The sequence below is a fragment of the Chelonia mydas genome, chromosome 6, assembly GCF_015237465.2.
Source record: "Chelonia mydas isolate rCheMyd1 chromosome 6, rCheMyd1.pri.v2, whole genome shotgun sequence".
NCBI classification, from domain to species: domain Eukaryota; kingdom Metazoa; phylum Chordata; order Testudines; family Cheloniidae; genus Chelonia; species Chelonia mydas.
Genome location: NC_051246.2, coordinates 70,500,112 through 70,522,337, shown reverse-complemented (window position 1 = coordinate 70,522,337; position 22,226 = coordinate 70,500,112). Strand labels below are relative to the sequence as shown.

The following is a 22,226-nucleotide window of genomic DNA, read 5'->3' as shown; positions in this document are numbered from 1 at the left end:
TATAAAGTATGCAGAATTTCACAGAACTTATTTTTTGGCGCAGAATCCCCCCAGGAGTGAAAATATGTAGGAGACATGATTCCAGACCCAAAGAGCTTATAGCAGAATTAAAGATGCAACAAGGGAACAAACAGTAGGTGGGAATGGGGGAAGAAGAACAGTGGAGGGAGAATGAGGGTAATTGGTAAGATCACATGATTGCAAATACTAGTTACATGCACAACTTGATAGCCATGAATAAGGCTAGGTGTTTGTCACGGAGGTCATGGATTCTGTGACTTCTGCAGTGGCTTGTGCGGTTGGCCTAGGAGCTGCCAGTTGCACTGGCCATTGCTGGGGCAGTCTTGGGCCCCCCCGACCCCCAGCAGCAGGAGTTTAGGTGTGTGTGGGGGCTCAGGAAGGGGGAACAGGAAGGGGGGATTCAGCTCCCCTCCGTCAGCTCCTAGCTCTTTGTGCTGCCCCCGCCTGCAGGCACTGCCCCCGCAGCTCCCATCGGCTGCGGTTCCCAGCCAATGGAAGATGCAGAACTAGGTTTTGGGGCAGAGCAAAGGCAGCAGGTGGAGCTAGGAGCTGGAGCTCGCTGCTTCCCAGGAGCCCGGTAGGGAACCTGTCCCAGTCCCACCAACCCCCGCCCCCTCCCCCCCACACAGCGCATCACCCCCCCCCCCAAGCATCCACAGCATCCCTCTCCCATTCCCCAGCACCCGCAGCGCGCCCCCCCCCCATTTTAGTCGGGGGTATATAGTAAAAGTCATGGACAGGTCACAGGCCGTAAATTTTTGTTAACTGCCTGTTACCTGTCCATGACTTTTACTAAAAATACCCATGACTAAAACATAGCCTTACTATGAATACTTTTAGAGGCCAATTCCCTTCCCTTTTCTGAAGTATAAAATATAAAAAGTACATCAGTAATCTCAAAGGACATCCAGCTATTATCAGTTTTCATACAACTAATTTGCGTTACATTCTGCCACCCCTGCTCATGTTGAATGGTATGCAGTTCAGTGAATAATCCCATCCTAAAAAAAAAAGAAGTGAGGAAGGTGGTAAAGTCTGGCCCTATGATTATATATTCCTTCTCATCTCCAAACCACAGTTTAATCTAGAATTTTTGAGATTTGCTCCTGGTGGGCTGTTTTCACTGTATATAGATTTTAGAAGATCAATGAAAGACTTCAGTTCTGCTTTTCAGTCCTCAAACAAACCTCTCTTCATTGTGTACTTTTTATAGCATTCAACAAACAGGCAGCAGACTCTAACAGCTTAAACTGCCTAGAATCAGAATGGTTTTATTGCTAAGCATGGCAGATCTTCCTTTATACTTTAATCCAGGTAACATCAGGCTCTCATACTCCCTTTTTCTCCTCATTCTGTCCAATGAAAACCACAATTCTCCCAGCTGTGCTAACACCAACTCATAAATCTCTTTGCATCATCTATATTTAATTTGTTCAACAAAACCAGCCATGTTCATTTTAGGTCTGTTCAAAGAAGGAATGCTTCCCAAAAGTTGAGAAAAAACAACATCCAGGAAAAAATTATTATTTTCTACTTAAAAGACATGCAAATCATGGAATAAAAACTCAGTTAAAAAGGCAACAGTTAAGCTTTTCTTTACAAAGCCAATTTCCATTCCTCAGCACAAGCACAGTGGCTTCTTTAATGTTTGGAAAATGCCAACCACATTGTAGGTACTATCGACAACAAATTGTGTGTCTTATTTACACTGTTTCAAAATGACCAGGTGTCTCAGAATAGACTAAGGCTGCACTGGGAATTGTATATTGAGGGTCAAGTCCTGCTGAACTTACTTATATAAATATTTTTACTGAATTCAATTAAACTATCTGCATGACTGAGGCTAGTAGGATTTGACCGTTAGTAGGGTCCTACATGGAAAATAAGGAAGTCCAAATTATGGTAACATAGTCTGTACTTTATATTTAAGATTCTATCATCCTGTATACTTTCTTACTCTGCTTTTTGCCAGACCACCATGCAAATCCAATTTCTTCATCACATACCTGCTTGGAACCTTTCCTGGAAGTGAAGAAGGCATCGCAGTTCTTCCAGCGACATTTTAGGGTCTGAAAATGTGGGTTGGTGTGATCTGTCAGCAAGTGTTGTTTCAGGTGGTCCACAACTCCAAATATCAGTGAACATCCATGCCACTAGTGGGAGAGTGTATTGTAATAAGCCGTGGGGGCGAGGTGAGGGAGGAGGGGAAAAGAAAGAAGTGAGATAATGCTTTCATCCCTGCTGCCCAATAATATTCCACCAAAAAGAGTTTCTCTCACACACTGCCTCCATACTTCATCCTTCCTCATATCAAACTACTGAGCCCATGTCTCCAAACTGCTTTGGGAGGTTGTGGAAGCTTCTTAACTGGATGTTTTCAAAAGGAGGGTGAATGGTTTAGCCGCAACAACATCTTGGCAGGGGTTTAGATGAGATGACTCTTGCTGTCCCTTCGAACATTATGATTCTATGATTCCATTAGCACCAGTTTTAGGGAGGAGTGAAATTTGGTGCAACAGTAGTATAAGGCCCTGTGTTGTCTTTTCTAGTTAAGCTAAGTCTAGAACAAATGGGCTCTCAATGGAGCTTTACAGCCATTAAACTTGCCAGCATGAAAATTCATCGGAAACAACGTCATTGTGCAGCTGGAAATATCTAGTGGGCCAGAAAAACAGGAAGTAAGAGGTTTTTGTTTTTAAAGAAAAAAAAAAAAGATTTAGATGCAAGACTAACATTAGTGCAAGTGTTTCTATGCACAGTGGGTGCAGTAAAAGCTTTTTGTTTCAGAAGTCGGCACGTGCCACACACTCAGCTTGAAACAGGCAATATAAGAGAAAGATTTTTAAAAACAATCACTTATCTACCTCAAAACATAGCACCTGCCATCTACTACAGGGTTCCTGGCAAGGCAACTGCTCCCAGAGGTTAAACTATTTTCACAGTGGAGCTTAAAAGATGTGTGACTGGCTAAACGGAAAGAGTGCTCTAAAAAAATCATGAAAATGAATCTGTTCCATCCCTTGATTTCTGTCCAGACACAGGAGATTGGTCTAGAAACTATAATAAGGAAGGATAAAGAACTGAAAACTAGAAATGCTTTGTTCCTTACCCAGCAACGGTAATTCTGCATCAGATTAAGCCGCACAGCTTGGATGCTGCCATCGTAGCAGCCAGTGTAGATCTGTGAAGAAAAAATTATGAAAGAGAAAAAAATAATAAAGATGTGTTTTTAAAGAGGTAACAGGCAAAAAGATCAAGTATGAAACATATGAAGTGGAAAGCCTATGCACTTAAGGCTTCCAATTTTGAAACACTTCTTAGATCCAAAACTTAAGATTTAAAAATGGTTATTTGAACAGTCATTGAAAGAGTTTTGATTCAGAAACTCTGCTGCACCCCTGAAACACGTAGAGAACCAGAATGAGAAATTAACTCGCCTATTTCCATATACAAACTAAATGCAAAACAATTTTTTTTTTTTTTTTGGCTGTTTGTAGTGTAAATTAGATTGTAAAAATTCTTTCAATTTTAGTAGTCTTATTAACAGGTAAATTAAAAAATTATTCTTCAACCTGACAGAGTCCCTTAAAGACATTTCCAGGACTTGGTCTGTAAATGGTCTGTATCTAACTGGTTTACAGACCATCTAGAAGTATGCGGTTCCTGAGCTCTAACAAACAGCAGTAAACTGATGGCTAATGGTTCAATTTGTAGTGTTGGAGAAATACAAAGCTAACAGATAGCTGATAAACTGACGCGTTATTTCTTATTTCCACTATCAGAAGGTACCAATTATCTATCTGCTGCAGGGAAGGGACTATACCCTAGTGTTCAAACAGATACAGAAGCGTGAGAGAATGTCCATTGTATAGTACACTTCACTGACTGCTAGTCTTCATTTGTGTCTAGATGCCTAAAGCACCTCAGAAATATGGTACAGCATAAATCTTGGACTACAATCACACAGCTTGGGCACAGTTAAATCTCAACTTCAGCCCCATGAGAAGCGGGGCTCGGAAAAAAAAAATGCATTTCCCATAGTGCACTGGTTCCCAGTTTTACTACACTTCACTCTTTTGTTATTACAAATTTGAAAATCAGAAATATTAAGCACTTCCCATTTTAACTCTCATTTTATCAAAGTTCAGGAACAAGTTTTCAACTGCACATTCACAAGTTTTTAAAGGTGTCCAGCTTAAGCAGGCAAGTACTCAGATCTTTGTGTATACTATAAACCCTAACCTGCATGTGCATCATGGTATTTGTATACCTAAGTCAGTTAAAAAATGTTCATGCACTTCACATGTGTTAATTTGAAAGTATGGTCCTGAAAGTTTGAAATGGTTTGACTGAGTGAAGTCCTACTAAGTCTAGTCATATAGCTGCTGGAGAAAATGTCTGAAACAGGACAGACACACTTAAAGTATTAAAACCCTCAGTAATTCTTGAACTGTTCTGATTATAGTAACGATGCACACTATGAAGATGAAATTAATGTCTTATGTCTGGCTGATAGAGAGCTATAGTCATGAAATTATGTTACAATATTAGCAATCAAACAGCTCAATCTTGCCAACACAATATAGCATATGAACGACTTTCCAGAATTGCTACATTGCTGTATTTAGCTGGTATATAAACAGCTTTTCTTTATTATTCATTAATTATTATTATTCTTTTGACTACCATTTTAAATGGTCCTCTCTCTAGCAGAATAAGGGAAGTTAAAATAATTAAATCATCTACCACTGATATCAATAAAATCTGAAATCAACACTATCATCAGCTAACAAACAAGACTTTCTATTTTAGATCAATGAAAGGAGGAGAGTTACCATGCTCTTATGAATAGTCATACACATGATCATATCTGTGTGTCCTCCATAGACTTGCAAACGGTCATGAGACTTGGGAAGAAAAGAAAATGAAACATCAGGCATTTAATAGTATGACATTTTGCAGGCATTTTTTATTGGCTCGCATAATCAATAGTGACTTTTTAAGAGTTAGGAGCACTGACTATTACACGAGACTACATTTTTAAAGTCCTCGTGGGTGCCACGTTGTACTGTGTGCTATTAATTTCTTAATTAATGGCAAGGATCCCACCATTCTCCCCTCAGTCTATTCTTTCAGGCCTTTTTTTTTTTTTTTTTTTACTCCCTTCAGAGCCTGTCAACACCACTAATCATCTGGAGGGATTGTTCAGCAATAAAAAGCATTTGTTCTTCAGGGGCTGAGAATATTGCCTCACTGGTCCTCCCAGCTCCTGCCAAGTCAACATGCAAGAAACTATGAGAATCCACCCACTGTTTTCTGCATGAGAGTACGGACTACTAGGGAGTGGCCATTAAGGTGATTCAGTTTACAGGGACAGACTACATGCCACTCAGCCTTTCAAAGAACAGAAAACTAATTGTCCAGAATCATTTGGAAAAAAAAAAAAACACTTCAGTTTCTTCTACAGTTAAAATGAGTGCAACCAGAGAACCAGTCTGGCTCATGCAAGTGATTACCTGTTGAATTATTTTAAAACCCCACAGCAAATTGGTCAAGGAGAAGGTTGAGAATTTTAAGTGGTAGAAGAGGGAGGGGCTGGAAACTAGGAAGTAAAGATAATTAATATGGTATTTTGCTCTGGAGCTTCTGAAATGTACAAAAAAATAGAATAGATAAGTTCTGTTCCTGGACATCATTTATTTTCTTACCTGTAGCTCATAAACACGGACAAATTTATCCAAGCAAGCAGTCACCATCACCTTCCCTAGGATGTTCACAACAGTTACTGCATGATTATGGCCTTTATAGATTCGTACCAGCTCTCCTGTCTGTGTCAAGACAAGGAAGAAAGAACATCCATTAAATCATGAAAACAGATGCAAACAGCAAGTCTGCAGGTTTCTCATTGAAATAATAGTTTTATTATTCATTATGTTACAGAACTGCCTAGGGGCTAACAAAGAACAAGGCCCCATTGTATATAGCACCATACAAACATATCATAAGACAAATACCCTATCCCAAAGAGCTTACAATCTAAATAGATAAGGCAGGAAAACGGATACAACATACAAGCAGAGTAACAGTGCGCAACATCATGTTAGTGCCATGATTATTTTTATTTATCGTTTGTTACTTAAATCCTTTGTTTTTTTGGTTTTTTTACAATGGAGGGAATTTGCCAAAAGGAAAAACAAAAGAAGGGCAGGGGAGACATGATGAACAGCCATTCACCATAGGAGAAAGAACGTTCAGTGTGGAAACTGCGGAAAGCAGTGTGATGACCTTAGCAGCATCTGACACTCCCTGGTCAAACTGCTTCTACAACTGCTCTGCTGGCTTCAGTCTCAGGCCAACTCCTCCCTGTGGTTTCTTTTCCCACAGCCACTAGACCGCCACTAGACTCTGCAGAGCCCAACTCGCAGTAAGCAGAGCACCCAGCCTGATGGGGCTGGAGGCTGCACGCTCTTTGATTCTTATTCTTCCGGGAAAGGAGAGGGCCTGGGAGACCGAACCACCGCTGGCAAAAGGTCAGGAAGGACAGAGCCACACACCATGACCCCCAGGAGGACAGTAAAGAAGTGGGGGGGGGGGGGCGAGGAAAGGCTCTGGGGGTGCTGGTGTCTGGGCTGGGAGCTGCCCCACGGCTGGGGTTCGTGGGGGGGGGGAGGGAAGGACTGGTGTCTGGGGGCTGCCCTGCAGCTGGGCTCTGGCAGGAGGGGTCTGTGTGTGTTTAGGCTGAGGGATGCCCTGTGTCTGGATTCTGAGGGTGTCTGGGCCGGGGGGTGTCCTGCAGCTAAGCTCTGGGGAATGGGAGTGCAGGTGTCTGGGCTCTGGGGTCTCCACCCAGCTCCCTCCAGAGCCCCCCAACAACAGGGTTGTTATAGGGGTTTCTTTAAACTTTCTTTTTTGTTGTTGTCTGTATTGTTGACGTACTTGTTGACAGGTATTTTGAAATAAATTACCAAAATAATTGAAACTGGAGTGATTATATTGTGTTATTTTGACATAAAAATTCTACGCACAATATTTTAAAATTCTGCATATTTTATAGGTGCAGAATTCCCCGAGTAGGCAGCCATATGGGTCCTACTGCCCCCAAATGAGGGTCTCCCCTTCACTGCTCTGGGTCCAAGGGATTCTGGACGAAGGGATAGTCTCCATCTTTCTCCTGTCCTTCCCAGCAGTACCTATTTAAACTGCCTTTGCAACCGCTGTGCTAGCTTTAGTCTTGGGCTAACTCCTTTTCAAAGTTTTAAATGCTTACTCATGCCAACCTGAACATTATATATTTCTCATGTATGTATCTCACTTAAAAAGTAATTGCAGTACCTTTTACCTAGCTTATAGAAACCCAAAGTCAAACCAAAACGTGACCTGAAGTTACCAGCAGCAGTTTCCTAGACATCCTTTAGTTTCCTCATTTCCAACTTTCTGCCCCATTTGGTAAAGCATAATTTCTAACAAAGTACACTTGCAACCATATTACCACAGCCACTAGGAACTGGTACATGCTCCTTCTCCCCCACCCCCGAAGTTTAAGAGGAAGAATCAGCAGTTGCTAAACAGAATTAACCACATTACCATTTGCACGAAATACATCACCAGACTAATTATTCTGTGTCCACCACTTTGCATCATGGCTTTTGGCATTTTCAATTACTCTGTGATACCGTTTCAAAACAAAGGCAGCATTTTCAAAAGAGAGAAGGGAGTAATCCTATTGGTGCGAGTTGGGGATTGGAAGTCAGGATTTCTGATTTCTACTTCTAGCTCTGCAGTTGACCCACCGACATCTAGTCAGACCTCCTGAATAATACAGGACATCAGACTTTTCTGAATTAGTTCCTGTTTGAACTAGAGCATATCTTTTAGAAAAACATCCTATCTTGATTAAAGAATTTCTAGTGATAGAAAACCTACTATAACCCTTGGTAAGTTGTTCTAATAGTTAATTACTCATTGCTGAAAATGCATGCCTTATTTTTTAGATTAAATTAGTCTAGCTTCAACTTTTAGCCACTGGATCTTGTAATACAGTTGTTTGCTAAACTGAAGAGCCTTCTGTTCCATATGTAGGTACTTATAGGCTGTGAGCAAATCACCCCTTAACCCTCTCTTTGATAAAGTTAAATATATTGAACTCCTTGAATCTCTCATTAAAAGGCAAGTTTTCAAATCCTTTGATCATTCTTGTTGCTCTTTTCTGTACCCTCCCCAATTTTTCAATATCCTAGGAATGAAGGATAATGTTTACAAAGTGCTTTGCGTTCCTCAAATAGAAAGGTGCTATACAAAGTAGCGTAAGAGTCACCATATCCTCTTAAGCATATGGGCGTCCAAAGAAATTCTCATTGCTTTTATCACCTCAACAGTAAAAGCTATTTAGGGTTTCAAGTATCTGAATGACTTACATGTATATTGTGGGCGTGGACAGATTGGTCACTGGAGCCACTGAACACCAGATCGTTCACAACCTTTTAAAGAGGACAACAAAACAGTTAGTTTTGACTTCTGGATCATTTTTGATATATGAGTGAAACAACACGTACACACTACTTGAGTAAGGATTTGCTTACTTTAAAGTACACCTCTACCCCGATATAACGCGGTCCTCGGGAACCATAAAAATCTTACCATCTTATAGGTGAGACTGCGTTATATCGGGGCAGGGAGAGGAACCGCTCCCCGTCCCAGCTCACCTCCGTTCCGCCTCCTCCCCTGAGCGTGTCACTGCCGCTCCGCTTCTCCCCCCTCCCTCTCAGGCTTACCGCGAATCAGCTGTTTGGTGCAGCAAGCCTGGGAGGGAGGGGGGAAAAGCAAAACGGCACGGTGCACTTGTGGGAGGAGGCGGAGGTGAGGTGGGGGGGGCCACAGCAAGTAAGTGGTGGGGCACAGAGAAACCTCTTGTGGTAACACGAATTCAGATACAATGAGGTTAAGCAGCCCCGCTCCCTGGAGCGCTGCTTTACCGCGTTATATCCGAATTTGCGTTATATCGGGGTAGAGGTGTAGCAATATATTTCACTAAGGCATATTGACTTCACAAATACTTCCTCCTGTATCCTCTACCCCTTCCAATCTTAATACAGTGTGAAGAACCCCTTAAAAATTAATTATTCAGTGTATAGCTACAACATTAGGAAACACATTAAGCTGCCCAAATGGTAATCAGAGCCATTTATACACTATATATTACACACACACAGCCAATCAATCATAGTTAACTCACGCGATTAACTCAAAAAAATTAATTGCAACTAATCGCATTTATAACAATAGAATACCAACTGAAATTCATTAAATATTTTTGGATGTTTTTCTACATTTTCAATATTGATTTCAATTCCAACACAGAATACCAAGTGCACAGTGCTCACTTTATTTTTTTTATTACAAATATATGCACTGTAAGAATGATAAACAAAAGAAATAGTATTTTTTCAATTCACCTCATACAAGTACTGTAGTGTAATCTCTTTATCATGAAAGTGTAACTTACAAATGCAGATTTTTTTTTGGTTACATAATTGCACTCAAAAACAAAACAGTGTAAAACTTTAGCGCCTACAAGCCCACTCAGTCCTACATCTTAGTCTGCCAATCGCTAAGACAAACAAATTTGTTTACATTGACCGGAGACACTGCTGCCTGCTTCTTATTTACAATGTCTCCTGAAAGTGAGAACAGGCGTTTGCATGGCACTTTTGTAGCTGGCGTTGCAAGGTATTTACATACCAGATATGCTAAACATATGCCCCATTCCATGCTTCGGCCATCATTCCAGAGGACATGCTTCCATGCTGATGATGCTTGTTAAAAAAAATAAAGTGTTAATTAAATTTGTGACTGTACTCCTTGGGGGGAGAACTGAATGTCTCCTGCTCTGTTTTACCTGCATTCTGCATATATTTCATTATTATAGCAGTCTCGGATGATGACCCAGCACATGTTCGTTTTAAGAACACTTTCAGAGCAGATTTGACAAAACGCAAAGAAGGTACTGATGTGAGATTTCTAAAAATAGCTACAGCACTTGATCCAATGTTTAAGAATCTGAAGTGCTGTCCAAAATCTGAAAGGGACCGAAGTGTAGAGAATGCTTTTAGAAGTCTTAAAAGAGCAACATTCTGATGCAGAAACTACAGAACCCAAGCCAGAAAAAAACCCCACCACCACCTTCTGCTGGTGGCATCTGACTCGGATGATGAAAATGAATATGCATCACTCCGCACTGCTTTGGATCGTTATCAAGCAGAATCCATCATCAGCATGGAAGCACGTTCTCTGAAATGGTGGTTGAAGCACGAAGGGACATATGAAACTTTAGGGCATCTGGCAACACCAGCTACAACAGTGCCATGCGAATGCCTGTTCTCACTTTCCGGTGACATTGTTAACAAGAAGCAGGCAGTATTATCTCCTGTAAATTGTAACCAACCTTGTTTGTCTGAATGATTGGCTGACCAAGAAGTAGGACTGAACGGACTTGTAGGCTCTAAAATTTTACATTGTTTTATTTTTGAATGTAGGTTTTTTTGTACATCATTCTATATTTGTAAGTTCAACTTTCATGATAAAGAGATTGCACTACAGTACTTGTATGAGGTGAATTGAAAAACACAATTTTTTTTGTTTTTTTACAGTGCAAATATTTGTAATCAAAAATATAGTGTGCCCTGTACACTTTGTATTCTGTATTGTAACTGAAATTAATTTGAAAATGTAGTAAACATCCAAAAACATGTAAAATAAATGGTATTCTATTGTTTTTAAACAGCAATTAATTTTTTTAATCGCTTGACAGCCCTAATATATACATATATCCAACAATTGCGATTTTTATTTTAAAAGATTCATCCCACATCCCGGGCAAAGATATAATTATGTGTGTTTGGGTCAAATAAACTGCTTATTTATCAGCTTTATTGTAAAATCCATTGTTTTCTTTAAAAGCTAGGGGACCAGCAAAATCTGTTCTGAACAGGACAATGAAACTCACCCAGTACAATTACTTTAAAGCATCAGATTGTTTAAGTAGTAGATAGGCTTCTACGACAATCTGTACCCTTATGTTCATCCCTTACAATACCTGTAAGTTTTGTGCAAAATATGCCTTGTGAGGTGTATCATTTGAAAACTCAATGTGCTGATCCTTATTGTCCTGGTAAAATGGGTATACTGTGTGTAATGTTATAAGTCTACTGTGTGATATTATTGAGACAATCCAAGCCTGCAACAACAACAAAAAAAGCCACAAACAGTTCCTCAGAAAGAAAAAGGAAACCCACGCCTCAGCCAAGCGTCAGCAACATCAAATGGACTATCATCTGGTCAAGGCCTTTCTTTGGCAGGAAAACAGGTGAGAGCAAGAAAATTACATCTTGGCAAAGAAACAGCTGAGTCTCCATAGACTTTCTGTCTCCTTAACCTCAGCTGGAGAGGATTTTCAAAGAAAAAGAAAACTATAAGGGGAACACACACCCTAAGAGACTCCTCCCTGTCTGCCTGCCCAGGGCATCACCACCACCTGAACAACAAGGAAAGTAATACTGAATTGGGAGAGGGGTCCTGGCCAAAAAGAATCCAGCCAGAAAGACTGCTGAAGAACGTGGTGAGAGAGACCTTTGCTTTAAATTCGTTTAGCTTGTTAAAAAGTAAAATGCAACTAATATCTAACTTATGTTCTTGTGACCAAATCTTACTTTTATGCCTCATTACTTGTAAATCACTTAAAATCCATCTTTCTGTAGTTAATAAATTTGTTTTATTGTTTTATCTAAACCAGTGTGCTTGGACTGAAGTGTTTCGGAAACACCATTTGAGATAACAGGATTTGTACATACATAAACTTGCATTTTCCATGAGAGTGCTGGGCAGGATAAGACGCACATTTCTGGGGGAAACTCTGGGACTGCGAATTTGCTGGTGTTACTCTGCAGCGCAGTTCAGGAGTGGCTGGCTATAGCACTTGTACAATATAACTGGGAGTAGTTTACATGCTGGAGGCTGTGTGTAAGCAGACCAGGAGTGGTTGCTCTTACAGCAAAGCAGTGTAACAGGCACCCCAGGTTGGAGATTTGAGGGGACACAGCTGTTCAACAGTCCAGACAGTACCCTGGGTAATGTCACACCTTCATACCAGACTACCAATCCCAGAACCATCCAGGCTTTCACCCCTCAATAACTAGTTAAAATCCAGCTCCAGCTAGCAGCAAGTGGCTGACTAGCAATTTACGTGAAACGAGTTAGTAATCTCAGTTCAGTTCCTAGCAAACAGATCTCAGAGTTCACAATACAAAAACAATCACACACACAAACTGACCGGTAATCTCAGAATCGCAGGACTGAATGGGCAGAAAGATTGAACCAGATTCTGCCCATTAAAAAAAAAGGATTCACCTCATCACAGGATTAAGACAGTGAGGCTCTGTTGGGAAAATTGTGCTTTGCATCTGCAACTCTGCTCTGTGGACATAAGGCATCAACACCCTGCGCTGTCACCTATCTGGCGCTTTTTAAGCACACAAAACTAAGCAAAAAAAGTTTGAAGACGACATAAATGTGCTCCAATATGCGTGCAGATGGCAGGAGCAAGTTAATGTGAAAAAAAGCGCAGGTCAGGGACAGAGCTGGCCAGTAATGTAGAACACACATGTACCATGCTTTATATTAGGGTGGGCACATTACTATCGACCATTAAAGGTATGTCTACACAAAAGAAGTTGTGCCACTTTATCTATATACTTAAAGTGATACAGCCCTCCTAGGGTGGATGCAGTTATACCAGTAGAGCTATTCCTATACACCAGTCTAAGGCAGCTTTCCACTGGTATATCAGCATCCACACTACGAGTGGGATTGAATCAGTACAACTATTTCCATCACAAAAATCACATTTCTGCATATAGAAAAGGCTTTTTTTTTTTTTTTTGAGGGGGGAGGGGGAGAAGAGAAGACGGGGACATGTCTAAAGGGACATTGTGAGTATTTTCTCAATGGAGCTAATTTTTTCAAAATTTCCAGAGTGAATTACAGGCAAAATAGGTGAGTTTCCTTTCTTCCTTCTGGCAAGATGATTGTTCCACCGCCCCCTTGCGCTTCTGAAATCAACATCCCTCTTGTGTACACTAGTGCTATGAAGCGCAATAGCAGCAGCACTAGGAAACGCACCAATTGTGGTAGCAAGGCCAGCAGAAGGAGCTCAAAGTTGGGGAAACTTTTCACAAATGAATGGATTTTTATTTTTAGTCAAAATACAGATAAAATTTCCTATGGCACCAGTTCTCAACCAGGGGTCTGGGGCCGCAAGCAGGTTTCAGGGGGTCTGCCAAAATAAATCAGAGAGCAGGGCCGCCATTAGACTTGCTGGGGTCCAAGGCAGAAAGCCTGAGCCCTGCTGCCCGGGGCTGAAGCCCAAGCCCAAACCCCACCACCTGAGGCTGAAGCCCGAGAAACTTAGCTTTGCGGGGCCCCTGTTGCATGGCGCCTCAGACAATAGCCCTGCTTGCTGCCCCCTCACGCAGGCCCTGGTTTTAATATACCGGATATGCAGAAAAACAGTTGTTGTGACACATGGGGTGTGGAATTTTTATCACCTGTTGCGGGGGCCTCAGAAAGAAAAAGGTTGAGAACCCCTGATCTATGGGAATATCAAAACGTTAAAGTCTCTCAAATATCAGATGGAAGTAAATAGTCCCCTTAACATATAGTGACTACATCATTTGTCAAAAACTGTTACTTCCCAAGGTACTTGCCTTCATACAGAGTATAGTTTTGCTATGACCTTCAAGAGTTCGTAGAAGCAGTCCATTTCGAGCATCCCGCACACTGATGGTACAGTCATAGGACCCCACTACCAACAACTTGCGTGCTCCTTCCTGAGCCGTGGCTAGACAGCTGACTGCTCTAGGGCCATGGCATTCAAAGGTATCGATTTGCTTGTTGTTCTGCAAAATAAAGAAGTCAAAAGATTGAAAGGAATGTAGACCACTGAGTCCTTCCTTCTTCAAGGATATGATTCCTCAGACTGAAGGCGTATCTGATATTACTCTTGTACATACCTAAAAAGACAAAAAGGTGCAACCACCACTACTGATGGAATACTGTTTAAGATTAAAAATATAATCTAAAAATCTAAAGCTAATTCTTTGTTCCCTCCGATATCCTTTAAACAAGTATTCCTAATTTATCGTAACAGTTTGTTTTGCATTACAAATTCATTTAGCTTCTTTCCAGTGAGCTGTGCTTACAATTTGACCAGTAGTAAGAAACAGTCAGTCATTCTTCAGTGGTAGAAGAACAGAATTGCTAGATGAGGCATGTGAACTTAGATATTTCATTATTCTTTAAGTACCACACGATTATGAAGTGTGTTTGTTCACGTTTAGTGTGAAAATTCTGTGAAGATAATTTGAGGTTCACTGGCATGATACTTCTGCTCTTGAGCTCTCAGAACAAGCCCTCTTTTTAGATCTCCTTAAAATATGAGCTTATTTTGCTAGGTTAGTTTTGAGCAATGAGCCTGGAGTCAAACTAAGCAAATAATGAGATAAGTTTGTGTTTCTACTTAAAACATTCTGTGGCCTCATGGTTAGTTTTCTGCCAAACAAGAGGTCTGTTTGGATACCTCTCTCCTAGGTTTGTATCTCGTACACTCTGCAGTGACCCCATTCAAGTCTTAGTGAGGAGGAGTCATAGCACACAGAGAAGCAAGTGCCATTAAGCCTTTATCACCCACAAAAGTTCAGCTCCAGGGAACCTGGCGGTAGGCAGGGGAATTCTTCTGAGGACACAGGGGGTAGCTGGAAGAAGGTGAAGGGGAGAAAGTTCATCCAGGGACAGGTAAATACTGAAACAGAAATGACTTAACTGCTATCTTGATATGCAATAGTTATGAATGTTCTTGCTATTCAAGAGACAAAATGGAATTGGAAATGAGAGTGGGAAGAAAAGAGAATACCACCTGCTAAAACTGTTTCAATATGGGTTGACACACCAGTTTTCAAATACACTGACCTTTATGGTGAAAGTGACCACATTGCCATTTGCCAGGCCTGCGTACAGGATTCTCCATCTACTATGCAGACAGAGCACCCGGTCTTCCAATTTAAATTGCTCCATGCACTCCTTGGTCTGACAAGAAACAAATAGTTTCAGCTTTTGTCATTAGTGGAAAAACTGGGAGACTGTTTTTAGATAACTGGGAAAAATTGAAATGAGCCATTTGTCTTGCCTATGAATTGTGTTGCTTCTCTCCAGTAATGGAGAAGTTCTTCTGTCTGTGTGAAGCTCTTGTTCCAAGAGCTCACTCCCACCCCAACTCAACTTCCTTAGTAACTTCCCCATAGGGGAAGTGGCATAAATGATAGTCAGCTGATATTATCTTTCCACAGATCAGTGACCTAAAACAATTTGTCCATAGGAAGCAGACATCTACTCCACAATCCTTCAAGGTCAAGGACCACTTTCACTCTCAATTTCAGGAGACAGACCTTCCTTTCATTGATCCCTGACAGAGGCCAGATTAAGCAGCTCTCTTTCAACTTGCTCCTTTGCCTCTGGTATGAGAAGCTCAGCGTCATCCTCTCAGAACACCACTGACTCCCATGAGAGCTGTATTGCCTATACTCCCAAGTGAAATGCACTTTTCATAGACTACTGAGGAAGTCAGAAAAAAATACAAGTTAACTGAGATGTGCACTTCCAAGTGGCTGTCTTCCACCTCAATTACCTCTGCTTACTTCATTTAACTTGCCATTACCCTCTATGCCTGAGCAAAGAGCCTACTGAATTCAAAAACTGGCCAGTAGAATGGGGCAGCACAGTGATATTGTTCACAAACCAGCCATTATTAAGTTACTGGAAAACAGATACAGAAACTTAGACGAATACTGGGTCAGTCATAGAAACTTAATATACCAGAATTTATCCAAGTGCATGATAAATACAATTTATCCCTTTTGACTAGCTCACCTGCACCTAGCCCACTAATTCATCTTTGGCCAGGAGTATTAATATTCCAAACATTTAGAATGTCCACCAGGGAGTGTGCAACTTTTCCTTCAATTACATTGGCCAGAAGCCCACAAAAGTTAATATTTTGTCCTGGACCACATGACATCTCACAATTCATTAGGGCAATAAACCTGACGTCAAATAGTATACACCCCCTCCACAACATAAGATACTGATCTAACTACTGACATTTATATATGGAATATCTACTAGTTTGTTTTTAAGAGGTTTGTAAAATTCATAATGGTTTCCACTTCAAAAGCCTGTACACTGAAGACTCACTGCATCAGAGAACTTGACTTTAAAAGCTAAAAGAATACCAAAAAAAGTACCTGTTTTTAAACTCAAACATTTCTAAAGTAGTTTCTATAAAATATGTAGCACACAAAATATGATAATGTGGTAATACGTTTTTATTGGCACTTGTCTGGGATAATTTGAATAACCATACCAACTCATACTGTCCAAATCTTTGTATCACAACACATACACTCAGAACTGGGAGTCCAAAGAAAACTTTGTTATATTTCTGTTTCTGCCGTTGACTTGATGTGTGACTTTGGGTAGGTCACTTTGTTTCATCATGTGTAGAATGGGGCTAATATCTAGCTCATGGGGATTTGAAAGATTTGGTTCATTTATGCTTGAAAAGCCCCTTGAGATTCTCACACAAAGGTGCAAAGTTTAATACCATGTTTATGAATACCTTGATATTGTAACAGTTGATTGTGTGGTCACTAGAGCCAGTGTAGAGGGCTGCGTTCTTCCCATTTGTTTGAGTAACCAGGAGACAGTTCACTTTGGAAGTGTGTCCTTCAAAGACACCCACACATTTCCTGTTCTAAAAGTAGAGCACAAAGTCTGTTAACGTGCAGACTATAATATAGGTTAATTTTCTCCCTCTACCTAATGTTTACACAAATCTACACATACTCTCAGATCCCAGCAAAGCAACAGAATTCTGTGACCCAAGGAACTCTTGATGCTAGCTGGCAGGGGGCACAGAGATGCGTAAGGGTTACACAGATTCCCTGGGTGTGGTAGTTCATCAAAGAATATCATGTGAGATCCCTACTGAAAGCCTGTATCACACTGATCATCATAATCTTTGCAAAATGTATGTGCAGATAATATGTAAGGAGATACCTATATATACTGGAAGTTATGTTCTTAAAGCCTGGAGATAGAGGCAGGTCACCCAGAGATGGCATACCCTAAGACAGATTCCGCCAGAAAGGAGGTAGCAGATACTTATATCCTTGGCTGAGCATTGTTAATTGTGTGTCTTATACTGGAAGTATATTTGGATACTGAATCAAATGCTCATGAAGAGAGTGCAGGGACTTCAAGAGAAGAAATTAACAGGAAGAGGTAAACAGCGAGGAAGGGAAACCTGTTTGCAGGTAAACAAAACAAAAAGGACTGGTCTAATATAGCTATGTGTGCAGAAAGATGCCCTGGCATCCTTCATCTGGGAAGACAAGCTGCCAGTGGGTTTGGTCTCATAAAAGGAGGGTCTCAGCCATCCTAGTTGAAAAATGTGGTGACGACGACTTTGGATAAACAGTACCTTATTTAACAAGATGCCCTCTTGTTAAATATGTTTAAGCTCTAGAATAAGTGTTATGATTTTATTTTATATGTAACCCTTTAGGTCCATTAACCCCACTTCCTTCTTCTCAAATTTCCATTCTTTATTAAATAAACTTAATTCTTGTTTTCACTATAAACAAATCTAAGTGCAAGGTGTTGAGTGGAACAGTGATCCAGGTTGCAACTGGTAAACTGGGGTGTACTATTCCTTTGGGAGCAGAGGATCTGGGAATTATGTGACTGTCCAGTGGTTAAGGGGCTGAGGACTCCAGGGACACACCTAGGGGTTGGAGTATATCTATTGCTAACCTGCAAAGGGATGGCAGAGCCTGCGTCAGCTGAGAGGAGAATCCTTGTGCTGTCTGTGGCTGGCAGAGTTGGGGAGCTGGCCCTGACAGGAAACCACAAGGTTTCCTCATGCTCAAGGCAGGTGATAGCAAGCTGCCTCACAACCTTGGTACCCCAGGGAGCCTCACAACCCCCCACCCTCCCACACACACATTTCCTGCTACAGTGGTGTTTACTTCAGCAAAAGAAAGATGTAATGAGGGACACCAGATTTTTATCCAAATTTCATAATGAACAATACACTGTTATAATTTTAGTCCCAAAGAAATCCCAGCACACTTACACAGTATAGATTGTGCAAGTACTGTCAGGATAAAAGGAGTCTAGAAAAGCAGCATAGTTCAGAGCAATGATTCTCAACCAGGGGTATGCATACCCCTGGGGGAACACAGAGATCTTCCAGGAGGTGCATCAACTCATCTAGATCAGTGTTTCTTAACCTAGAGGTCACAACACCCAGGGGGTTGTAGAATGGATATAGGAGGGGTTGCAAATGCACGGCCAGTGTTAGAAGGTAGCAAGCAGAGCAATTACCTGGGGCCCCATGCCACAGGGGACCCCACAAAGCTAAATTACATACTTGGGCCCTAGGCAGCAGGGCTCAGACTTCAGACTCCTGAAAGGGGTATAGTAGTTGGGAAAGGTTGAGAACCACTGGTCCAGAGAACCAGGAAACCAAAGATCTAGTCCAGTGGTCACCAACCAGTCGATCACAATTGACTGGTTGATCCTGGAGGATCTCCCCACTGATTGCTATTTCCGGCTGCGCAGTGGGGCTGCTGCTAAGACAGACTCCCTGCCCGCCCCAGCCCATGCAGCTCCCAGAAGCGGCCAGCAGGGCCCCAGGGGCACGGCAGGGGTCGCCCTCCGAATGCTGCTCCTGCCTGTAAGCACCACCCCTGCAGCTCTCACTGGCTGTGAATGGGGAGCTGTGGCAGCGGTGTCTGCAGAGAGGGGCAGCGTGCAGAGCCATGTGCCGCCCGCCCCCAGTTTCCCCTCCCAGGGGCTGCAGAGGCGTATTGGCCCTTTCCAGGAGTGGTGTGGGGCCGAGGTAAGCAGGGAGTCTGCCTTAGTGGCATCCACACTGTGCCACCGACCAGGAGCCACTGGAGGTAAATGCTGCCCAGTGGGAGGCCGCACCGCAACCCCCAGCCCTGAGCCCCTTCCCGGAGCAAGCACCTGAACACCCTCCTGCACTCCAAGCCCCAGCCCTGAGCCCTCTCCCAGAGCCAGCACCCAGTACTCCCCCCACACCCCAACCAGAAGCATAGCTAGGGCGGGAACGGGGCAGCGTCCGCTCCCCCACTGAGCAGAAGTGATGCCTTATTAATTCTTTGGCACCTTCTAAATTTTTTACTCTCCCGGCGGCGCTCCGGGTTTTTGGCGGCAGGTCAGGCGGCGCTTCGGGTCTTCAGCAGCACTTCGGCGTTGGGACCTTCACTCGCTCCGGTCTTCAGTGGCATTGCGGTGGCGGAAGCCTTCAGTGCTACCGAAGACTGGAGCGAGTGAAGTGCTACTGAAGACCCAGAGTGCCGCCTGACCCACCACCAAAGACCCGGAGCGCTGCCGGGTGAGTACTAGCGAGTGGCGCCTTTTTTAAAATCTCTGCTCCCCCTGTTTCTCCACCTGGCTACACCACTGACCCCAACCCCCTACCCCAGCCCTGACCCCTCTCTCAGAGCCAGCACCTTGTACTCCTTCCTTTACCCCAACACTGCCCCAGCCCAGAGCCCCCTCCCACACTGCAAACCCCTCAGCCCAGAGCCCACACCCCCTCCCAAACCCCAACCCCCTCCTCCAGCCTGGTCAAAGTGAGTGAGGGTGGGGGAGAGCAAGTGACTGAGTGGGGCAGGGTAGATCCTGGGTTGCCCTTAAATTCAAAAAGTGATCTTAGGTGTAAAAAGGTTGGAGACCACTGGTCTAGTCCCATTCTTGTAAAGCACTTTGGAGATCTATGGATGAAAAAAAAAAAAAACCCTATTATCAAGTATTATTATTAATTCACTGGATTAAAGAACAAGATCTGAAGATCCTTGGTGGTGTGATTTTACTTTAAAATGTTATGCCTTTTTATGTGTCTGAATGCACTACCTATATAGCTTTGTATCTTTGGCAGTTTTCTTGAACTCTGATTGCTTATCATTTGTAAGAATTTATTAAGCTATGGTCAGCAAGTATTTCAGTAGATCTTCCTAATAAAAATATATCCTACAAGAAATGAAAGAAGGCTTTTTGTTTAAGGTTTGTTGGTTTTGTGGTGGTGGTCACAAACTCCGGCCTCTGCGAAAGGATTATAGACCAATTCTCATTTGACTAACATACCTTCTCCAACCCCAATGGGCAACAGGGAGTGACTAAACTTCCTCTCGTCTCGAATGGTACTTGCTAACTAACTGACATCCTTAAAAAGGCAGTGAAAACCAAGCTTCTCTTTAAAGAGAAAAATATATACAATTTCTCTTCAAGAACATTTTCTACATAAAATCTTTCACCAAGCCATATTTCTCATGCTGGAAGCAAGCATGCAAAAGCCCTAATGGGGTTAGTTTGGACTGGCCATTACTATTACAGAAAGTTTGGGAACTTTATAGATGATTAAAAAACAAACCAAAACAAAAAACCCACTATAAATGATTCCTTAAGAAGATTTCTTCTAAACACAAAAAAGGGCTTTACAAAAATCTAAAGACTGCAAAATACGTTCTCTCCATGACAACCCTACTTACAACCAGATTGTAGGCACGGACAGTTTTGTCTGCTGAGCAGGTGTAAAGCACACTCCCAAATATCTGAATAGCATTCACTGCAGCTTGGTGTCCCTCAAAACTCCCCTCCGTAGGTTCTTCATCCTCACCTGGCTCTGAAGACACTTCTGCAGAATGGAGAGTTATCAAAGCTTGTGCTTTAACAATCAGAATGTTTTATTCACACGAACTTTGCATAAGTAATAAGACAATCCGTACTATTGACTATCATCACATTTTGCAAAAAGGTCCGCAAGTAAAACAACCAACCAAAAAAATGTAATAGACCTCTAGCAGGGGTGGTCAGGATGCCAGTTATGGGGCCTCAGTCCCTTTAAAGTCAGGGACTAAGAGCTGTAGTTCTCAGGTGGAGCACATGAATCACCAAGGGGTCATGTGACTGCATAATGAGCTATAAAAGCAGACAGCCTTCTCTCACTATGAGGTGATGCCCAGAAGGCACAAGATGTGCTGAGAAATGTCTCCAAAATAGCCCAGAGAAGAAATCTGGAAATGAAGCTGGTAACAGGGCTTGACCTGGAAAGGCTAGCAGCAGAGAAATCCAGGGCATAGAACAGCTTGCTGGTGAAGCTCATCAGAAGAGAGACAGGTAATTGTTCCTTGTGGGAACAGGAAAAGGAGCCTAGATAGGGATTGGCAGAGGGCTGTTTAAAGAGACCACGGAAAAGGCCTACACAGTCCCTGGAAAGTAGTGGAGCAGAACAGTCTTGGGCTTAGAGCTGGCCACTCTCCACAATTTAAGGACTGTGGCTGTAGCTCAGGGAAGGCGCAGGTGAGTGAGCAACACACGTGCACCAAAAGGACTAATGGAGCCTAAGGAGAAGCTGCAAAGATTATTGAGCTCAGGGGAGGGGAAAAATCTGATATCTACCCCAGCAATCAGGGACAAGAACTGATGAACTCTTATGACCACTGAGGCAGCTGTTTGAATCCTGGGAGGAAGGAGGGCCTTGTCTGTATTTTAGCATTTGTACTAGTTTATCCCCAGAAGAGGGACTTTCTACATAGCCAAACAGTTACATTACGCAAGTTACTAAAATTCACCCCACCACCCGAAAGGTACTGTGGATCAGAAGGTAAACAGGCACAGTGCACCTAATGAGGAATAGGGTAAGTGATCCATGTTGACTATCGTTATGCAGTGTCTTCCACTCTTATTTTGAGTTTAAGTTCTGAAGAGCAAAAAGAACAGTAGTATTTTGCAAGCACATTTGGACTGTAACTCAAATTTCCAGAAGATATCCTATACCCATTTAACGTAGCAAAGCACACCAATAATATACCTGAGGAGTTCTTTGAGCATCTCATTGGTGATATGGAAGGGCGAGTCTCAGCAACACTGTAAAATAAAGAGTAGAGAGATTAGACTTTGCTTGTTGGTATTCAGGAAAGATAGTGAAATGTACTTAGAGAACTTCAGTGATACTCCAGAATAGGATATTTTATCAGAAGTATTGTAAGGAAAGTATAGGAGTCCTCTGT

At 42.2% G+C, this 22,226-nt stretch overlaps 1 protein-coding gene across 5 annotated transcripts in view; it reads right to left on the bottom strand.

The window, feature by feature from the left end:
- Nucleotides 1-22,226, bottom strand: part of ZNF106 (zinc finger protein 106) — a 76,946-nt gene that overhangs the window by 6,304 nt on the left and 48,416 nt on the right. For 4 of the 5 annotated variants that reach the window (XM_043547830.1, XM_037900401.2, XM_037900402.2 and 1 more), the window contains exons 12-21: nt 22,028-22,083; nt 20,706-20,851; nt 16,745-16,879; nt 15,040-15,156; nt 13,779-13,970; nt 8,436-8,498; nt 5,730-5,849; nt 4,857-4,928; nt 3,131-3,202; nt 2,028-2,174 (exon numbers count right to left, since the gene is read on the bottom strand). In XM_043547830.1, coding sequence (XP_043403765.1) covers nt 2,028-2,174; nt 3,131-3,202; nt 4,857-4,928; nt 5,730-5,849; nt 8,436-8,498; nt 13,779-13,970; nt 15,040-15,156; nt 16,745-16,879; nt 20,706-20,851; nt 22,028-22,083 — 1,120 coding nt within the window. The other variant, XM_043547832.1, reaches the window with a different exon arrangement.